The sequence below is a fragment of the Saimiri boliviensis genome, chromosome 5 (assembly GCF_048565385.1).
Source record: "Saimiri boliviensis isolate mSaiBol1 chromosome 5, mSaiBol1.pri, whole genome shotgun sequence".
Lineage (NCBI taxonomy): Eukaryota > Metazoa > Chordata > Mammalia > Primates > Cebidae > Saimiri > Saimiri boliviensis.
In genome coordinates this window covers 9,985,607-9,993,707 of record NC_133453.1, presented here as the reverse complement: position 1 = coordinate 9,993,707, position 8,101 = coordinate 9,985,607, and the positions used below count along the sequence as shown (strand labels likewise).

The window sequence follows — 8,101 nt, the reverse complement described above, 5'->3', positions numbered from 1 at the left end:
CTCACCGCAACCTCCGCCTCCTGGGTTCAGGCAATTCTCCTGCCTCAGCCTCCTGAGTAGCTGGGATTACAGGCACGTGCCACCATGCCCAGCTAATGTTTTGTATTTTTAGTAGAGACGGGGTTTCACCTTGTTGACCAGGATGGTCTCGATCTCTTGACCTCGTGATCCACCCGCCTTGGCCTCCCAAAGTGCTGGGATTACAGGCTTGAGCCACCGCACCCGGCCGCTCGTGCAACATTTTTAATATCCCTCCTGAGTATGAGAGTGTTGGAAGTAGATGCTCAGTGCCACAAAGGAAAATCAGCACTGACACAAAGGATCTTTCAGCAACACAATTTTTACTTCCTGGACTGTGGAAGGGTACTCTTGCTAACCATCTTGTCACAAAAGTACAATGAATCAAGAAAAACAGACAAATTTATTCCTTATGCATTTGGGGTTGTCTGTGTCTGATCTCCGTTGGCTGAAGCCAGACCTCACAATCTAAACTAAAACCTGATTGGCTAACAACTTAAAACTTTTATAAACAGGTAAAAAGCAATGGAGAGCTGGGACATGCCTGTGAGCACGTCCAGCACAGATATCTTGGTTAAAGTACAAGGACACAGAATGTACTACATGCCTGTAAGCATGGCGTGTCTAACAGCTACATAGGATAGGGCTTAACAAAGAGTTATTAGCACACTTATGATTTATTCTTTAACAAGAAAGGAAACTTTAAAAAGGAACTACCTACCTCCCACAGAGAGAGTGCCGGAAAGCTTAGTGTTGAAGCCAGACAGGGTTCAAATCCCGGATTCAGCGCTTATTAGTGGTGTGGCTTTAAGTCACTTATTCTCCGTGAGGCTCAGCATGCCTGTGTGTAAACTGGGTATACTAGTAGATCTGAACCTACCCGCAGGTTATGGGTGGTGGGAAGGATGCCACGATCCTGTTCCTGCCCACAAGCAGTCAACAAACGTTAGCTGGTAACCCCTGAAGAAGCACAGACACGACAGACTGAGCCTTTTCCTCCACCCATCTTCTTTTTTTTTTTTTTTTTTTTTTTTTTGAGACAGAGTCTTGCTCTGTTGCCAGGTGCCAGGCTGGAGTGCAGTGGCGCGATCCCTGCTCACTGCAACCTCCACTTCCCGGTTTCAAGCAATTCTCCTGCCTCAGCCTCCTGAGTAGCTGGGACCATACGCATGCGCCACCACGCCCAGCTAATTTTTGTATTTTTTAGTAGAGACGGGGTTTCATCATGGTCTCAATCTCTTGACCTCGTGATCCGCCCGCCTCAGCCTCCCAAGGTGCTGGGATTACAGGCGTGAGCCACCGCGCCCGGCCTCCTCCAACCATCCTCTTTTTTTTTTTTTTTTTTTTTTTTTTGAGACGGAGTTTCACTCTTGTTACCCAGGCTGGAGTGCAATGGCGCGATCTCGGCTCACCGCAACCTCCGCCTCCTGGGTTCAGGCAATTCTCCTGCCTCAGCCTCCTGAGTAGCTGGGATTACAGGCACGCGCCACCATGCCCAGCTAATTTTTTTGTATTTTTAGTAGAGACGGGGTTTCACCATGTTGACCAGGATGGTCTCGATCTCTTGACCTCGTGATCCACCCGCCTCGGCCTCCCAAAGTGCTGGGATTACAGGCTTGAGCCACCGCGCCCGGCCCAACCATCCTCTTAATGACCATAGGCACAAGTAGGTTTAACTAGGGTTATCCTTTTCCAAGGAATACTCAGAGGTCTGTAGACCTTTTGTTATTCTCCGCCCTCCCAGATCACTTGGGCAAGGAGAAGATGGAGATTTTTGCCCTACATCAAAAGGGTTAAACCCACAGCCACAGCTGGTCAGGAGCTGCCCAGCCCTTGGCTTTTGCTTATTCCTACCCTCACTGCTGGGAAAAGGATTCCCTGCAGGAAACTGATTAAATTAGGGTCTTTCTTAATTTCTTTTTCTTTTTTGAGACAGAGTCTGCTTCTGCCCAGGCTGGAGTGCAATGGCGTGATCTCAGCTCACTATAACCTCCACTTCCTGGATTCAAGTGATTCTCCTGCCTCAGCCTTCCGAGTAGGGATTATAGGCGCCCACCACCATGCCTGGCTAATTTTTGTACTTTTAGTAGAGACAGGGTTTCGCCATGTTAGCCAGGCTGGTCTCAAATTCCTGACCTCAGGTGATCTACCTGCCTCAGCACCCCAAAGTGCTAGGATTACAGGCATGAGCCACCATGCCCAGCTAAAATTGGGGTCTTGAGGCACCAGAGTAGAGAGAGAGGTGCCAGGAGGGGTCCCTTATAAACACTGATTCTATTTTTTTATTTTTTTGAGATGGAGTTTCACTCTTGTTGCCCAGGCTGGAGTGCAATGGCGCGATCTCGGCTCGCCGTAACGTCCGCCTCTCAGGTTCAAGCTATTCTCCTGCCTCGGCCTCTCTAGTAGCTGAGATTACAGGCATGTGCCACCATGCCCAGCTAATTCTGTATTTTTAGTAGAGACAGGATTTCTCCACGTTGGTCAGGCTGGTCTCAAACTCCCAACCTCAGGTGATCCGCCCGCCTCAGCCTCCCAAAGTGTTGGGATGACATGCATGAGCCACCGCGCCAGGCCAACATTGATTCTGAATCAACATCTGCATCCCTTCTCATCTGTCAGAGTCCCAGCTCTCACTCCTCCTGCAGCCCTGTGGCTGTACTTGGCCCTGTACACACACCTCAAGTCCTTTCCAAGACTTTTTTTTCCTGTATACCTGCAAAGTTGGTGACAAATTGTCCCACACACTTAGCCCACTTGGAAGGCTGCTCCAGCGGCTCAGGACCCTTGCTCTGCGGGTACCTGTGACATCACCAGTGGCCACAGTCCCTTGTGACCTCACCACCTGGACAACCCAGCCCAGCTGGGATACAGCCACTCCCTCCAACCGCCACAAGTAGCAAAAAGCATAGATGACCACAGGAGGGCCCTCGGTAGAGGCCAGCACCACCAGCAGCCCCACCAGCAGCCCCGCACATGGCACTTCCGGGATCCCTCCCGGCAACGTGGCTGACAACACTTCTAAGGACATCCCAGCAGGAGGGCCCCAAGGTCAGGCCCCACTCACAGCAGATGTCTTGGTGGTGAGCAGCTCTGCCGCATCTACCGACCAGCAGGATGTTGATCAGGCCTCCTTCCAGACAGCCTCTCCCGAGGCCATGTCAACATCTGGGGTCAAAGACAAGGGTTCAGTTGTTCCAGAAGATGACCAGAAGACACCTAGAAAAATCACAGCTCTGCTTCCCAGCCAAAACCCAGGTTCCCTGCAAACATCTATGAGCCTCCAGAATCCAACGTGGGACATGCTGGTTCAAGATGCAAGGACAAGTCACAGTCTAGTGGTTTTCCCAAGTCACCTCCTGGGTAAAGACAAGACATCACAAACAGCAAGTGTTCCCAAGAGAGAGCCAGAGTCAGCTCCCTCTGCCCCGAGTGCTGAGCCACAGTCCACCCAGCACGTGGAGGCTCAGCCAGCCGGGAGTGATGCTGACGAGGTCACAGCTGGTGCCGATGGCCAGGGTGGCCCTGAGGCCACTGGCACCACCAAGGCTGCAAAAGAGAAGGCTGAGTGTCCGAAGGCCCCGCACCCTGATGCTGAAGCTTTGCCATCCGATGAGTCCCCAGTGGCCATGGGAAAGAACGTGGTGGAGAGCTTAGGAGACCCGCAGGTTTGGTTCTTCCCTCCGTCTCCAGCAGGCAATGTGCCCCCGTCACCCGGCCCCCACGAGGTGGCCCTGGGGAGGAGACCCCTGGACCCCAGCCTGTACATGGCCAGTGATGAGAACAGCTACATGCGCTCCATGACCAGCCTGCTGGGCAGGGGCGAGGGCTCCATTAGCTCCCTGGCAGACATCCTGGTGTGGTCCGAGACCGCCATGGGCATGGCCGTGGCCACGGGCTTCCTGGCCTCTGACCACAGCACTGTGGCAGACCTGCTCCACAGCTCGGGGCCCAGCCTGCGCTCGGTCTCCAGCATGCTGAGAAGCGTCGGCTCAGCCTTCTCCTCCGGGCTGGTGTGCGGGACCGGCTCAGCCCTGCGCGCCATCGCCCACGTGCTGGAGACGGTGGAGCAGAGGACCGTGGAGGGCGTCCGCTCAGCCATGCGCTATCTGACCAGCCACCTCACCGCACGCCGGGCCCATGCTGACCCCAACTATGATTAGAACCCTGCACAGGGACCCCCGAAGGGCTGGTTCAGTGGCCTCCAGAGCCCCCTGGGACCCTCACGCCCTGCTCCCTTGCCCACCTCTGCTCTGGACGGTTCCCCCAGCCCATGCAATAAATCACCAGCAAGCGTTTCTAAGCACCAGCCTCCTCCCTTGGGGTGCAGTGAGCAACATGGTGACAGCACAGGGGGTCTGAGGGCGGGGTAGAAACAATGTCCCCTGAGGGTTTTTCAGGTTGTCCCATTCAGGGGCAAATGTGCAGGCAGAGAAGAACCTGGGCACAGCTGGGGGCAGTGTGGGCGGGGGGGGGGGGTCTCAGACCTGCAAAAACCCATTCCTACTGAACCTCCGCCCAGGTAAGCTCCCAAGGAGACTTCCCTGGGGCCCAGGCTGGCCCTGCAGGCTCAGGCTGAGAGGCAGGAGAGGGCAGTACAGTTGACAGTGCTGAATCAAAGCACTATGGGTTCAAACCCCAGTGCCAGCACTTGCCCTGGGCGAGTCATGTCACTCTCAGCCTACTTAGCTTAGAACAGAGAGAATAAATCCACACCACGATGCTGCTGTAAGACGGAAGGGAAGCGATGCAGGTTATAACGCATGGTGTCTTCCGGCACTTGATAAGCCACACATGGTGGCTGCCATTATCATTCTCCCCCCCGGCGGGCTGGGGGTGCACAGGGAGCAGGAGTCTAAGCAAACCAACTGTCCCAGCTTGCATCAGACTAAGGGGGTTTCTGGGTTGTAGGACTTCCATATTTACAACCAGAAAACCCCAGGCAAACCAGGATGAGTTGCTTACTTTAGACCCAGGTCTCTTTCTGTGGTTCTTACTCTTGTCTGTGAAGATATACATCTGGGAAAGCATTAGCAAGACCAGGCCTTGAGTGCAGCAATGGGGCAGCCATCTGCTTTGGAAGCCGTCAGCCCACACTCTGGCTAGACCCTGCGCAGTACCCGGCAGTGTAACGTGGTAAGTGATGCCCCACCCCGCCTCAGCCAGCACCCTCAGCAGCCCTCACCCTGGCGCCTTCATGTGTAGCCCTGGCCTTGGATCATTCACTTGCCCTTCCTGGTTCCCAGCAGGGTCTCCCAATGGGAACCCTGGGGCCGCAGCTAGCCAGCAGATGGGTTGTTTGACCTACATAGTTTCTCAAATTGTAAACTAATCTCTAGCATTTAAAAAATAGATTTTACAACGGGGTGGGGTGGCTTATACCTGTAACCCCAGCACTTTGGGAGGCCGAGGTGAGGAGTTCGAGACAAGTCTGGCCAACATGGTAAAACCCCATCTCTGCCGGGCGCGGTGGCTCAAGCCTGTAATCCCAGCACTTTGGGAGGCCAAGGCAGGTGGATCACAAGGTCAAGAGATCGAGACCATCCTGGTCAACATGGTGAAACCCCGTCTCTACTAAAAATACAAAAAAATCAACTGGGCATGGTGGCGCGTGCCTGTAATCCCAGCTGAGGCAGGAGAATTGCCTGAACCCAGGAGGCGGAGGTTGCGGTGAGCCGAGATCGCGCCATTGCACTCCAGCCTGGGTAACAAGAGCGAAACTCCGTCTCAAAAAAAAAAAAAAAAAAAAAAAACGCCTAAAGGTCACTGCTACTCAGCAAGGACACAGCTCCTGCCCAGAACAGGGAAAAGCTGTGAAGTCTCACTGGAACCACACAACTCTCTGCCTTGCATTGCATTCTCCAGGGCCAAGTTCTCAGTCCCCCAGGGGGCTGTGGCAGCCACGCCCCATTGGTTGCTTTGAGTCCCCAGTGCCCCGCCACTGGCCGACTCACTCTGTGCTGCCTTGAAGCCCACTCAGTCCCGTGTCTGCTGGACAGACCCTCCCTGCTTGCTCTTCTTGCTCCTCCCCTCCTTGCTGCGGAGTAAACAGTTGTGTTGGGCTTCCAAGCTCGTTCTTCCGGCTGCCTTCCTCCTGTCTTCCGTTCTCCGCCATCGTGCGGTGTGCTTTACTCCGTTTCTCGCCATGTCTTCTCACAAGACTTTCAGGATTAAGCGATTCCTGGCCAAGAAGCAAAAGCAAAATCGTCCCATTCTCCAGTGGATTCGGATGAAAACTGGTAATAAAATCAGGTACAACTCCAAAAGGAGACACTGGAGAAGAACCAAGCTTGGTCTGTAAGAAATTACGCATGCGGCGCCGGGCGCGGTGGCTCAAGCCTGTAATCCCAGCACTTTGGGAGGCTGAGGCGGGTGGATCACGAGGTCGAGAGATCGAGACCATCCTGGTCAACGTGGTGAAACCCCGTCTCTACTAAAAGTGCAAAAAATTAGCTGGGCGTGGTGGCGCGTGCCTGTAATCCCAGCTACTCAGGAGGCTGAGGCAGGAGAATTGCCTGAACCCAGGAGGCGGAGGTTGCGGTGAGCCGAGATCGCGCCATTGCACTCCAGCCTGGGTAACAAGAGCGAAAACTCCGTCTCAAAAAAAAAAAAAAAAAAAAAAAGAAATTACGGATGTGATGGCACACACATTCATGCTGTCTGCAGGTCACAATCGTGTTACTAAACCAAGCTATCTGGAGACGTTTGAACAGATTCCTTTCTGTATCTGTTATGAAGGCATTAGTTAGTACAACCCACAGTGCTTCCATTATTCATGTTTTTTTAAAAAAAGGTTTTGGTTGCCTGGGTTCAGTAATAAATATGTGAGACCTTTCACTTCAAAAAAAAAACAGTTGTGTTGGCAAACCCACCCCGGCAACACATGGTCTCCGAGGGGACCCCCAGGCATCAGGTACTATCACACCTGGGGAGGCGGTCAGGGCTGCAGGCTCAGGGCTGGGATGTCTGACACAGAGGGATAGGGTACACTCCAGCTCAGGATGGCTGGCTGAGGGAGACATTATAGAGTGAGAAAGATACAGCACAAAGACAGGAGCTTCATCCCACAGGCAAGAGAAGAGGAAGCAGTTCCTAAAACACAGGAGCAGTCCGCAAGTAGGGGTGATCCAGTCTCATGGGGACCTGGGCTTGAAGGCATAGGGGACCACCCCAAAATATACCCTCTGGCATAAGGATGATTTGAGCTGAAGGCAATCGAGAAAAAGCAGATGGGATGAGCTTTCTGCCTGAAAAGCAGGGTGCACATTTCCTTGTGAGGCCCTCCAACCTTGTCCACACCAGGCAGGGGAGAACAGCTTTATCACTGGAGACAGAGATGGCACCAAGAAGCATCCACACAGATAAGCCTTACTAAATAGCCTATCTACCACAGTGTCCCCACATTTACCTTCCCACAGCCTGCTGCCCCTAGAAAGTTAAGAAGCCACTTTCCTTTGCCTGTCACTTCTCTACAAATGTATTGTCCTTTGTTAGAATCGTATAAAGCCACCAGGCCTGCTTTGTGGGGTTTCTCTTCCATGCAGCACCCCCCCCACCCCGCCACCATGCCAGGTAACACTTTTAACATTAGAGAGTCACCCAAAACCTATTCTGGTGTAGGGGGCCACCCAATCTGAAAAACAAAAAAAGCAAAACTTTTAACATCAAATAAAATGTTTATGCCCTTCTCCAGTTTTGTTGTTGTTTTTTGAGACAGAGTCGCCAGGTGCGGTGGCTCACACCTGTAATCCTAGCACTTTGGGAGGCTGAGGTGGGTGGATCACCTGAGGTCAGGAGTTCAAGACCAGTCTGGCCATCATGGTGAAACCCCATCTTTAAAAAAAAAAAAGAGACAGAGTCTTGGTCTCTTGCCCAGCTGGAGTGCAGTGGCACGATCTCAGCTCACTGCAATCTCAAATTCAAATTCAAGCAAATTCAAATTCAACCTTCCAAATTCAAGCAAGTCCCCTGCCTCAGCCTCCCAAGTAGCTGGTATTACAGGCGTGCACCACTATACCTGGCTAATTTTTGTATTTTTTTTTTTTTTGAGACAGAGTTTCGATCTTGTTACCCAGGCTGGAGTGCA

General features: G+C 52.8%; 2 protein-coding genes across 2 annotated transcripts; both read left to right on the top strand.

Annotated features, from left to right (window-relative positions):
- Positions 1-2,891: 2,891 nt before the first annotated feature.
- TEX44 (testis expressed 44) lies at positions 2,892-4,314 on the top strand. The gene has a single exon (XM_003930606.4). The coding sequence runs from the start codon at positions 2,928-2,930 to the stop codon at positions 4,176-4,178; it is 1,251 nt and encodes a 416-aa protein (XP_003930655.2). The 5' UTR covers positions 2,892-2,927; the 3' UTR covers positions 4,179-4,314.
- A 1,831-nt stretch (positions 4,315-6,145) lies between these two features.
- On the top strand, positions 6,146-6,328 carry LOC120364359 (large ribosomal subunit protein eL39-like). Its single transcript, XM_039470196.2, has one exon. The coding sequence runs from the start codon at positions 6,161-6,163 to the stop codon at positions 6,314-6,316; it is 156 nt and encodes a 51-aa protein (XP_039326130.1). The 5' UTR covers positions 6,146-6,160; the 3' UTR covers positions 6,317-6,328.
- The last annotated feature ends 1,773 nt before the right edge of the window (positions 6,329-8,101 follow it).

What these genes read in the sequence shown, in the direction of transcription:
- LOC120364359 (XM_039470196.2), top strand. Translation starts at nt 6,161, where the DNA reads ATGTCTTCTCACAAGACTTTCAGGATTAAGCGATTCCTGGCCAAGAAG.
- TEX44 (XM_003930606.4), top strand. Translation starts at nt 2,928, where the DNA reads ATGACCACAGGAGGGCCCTCGGTAGAGGCCAGCACCACCAGCAGCCCC.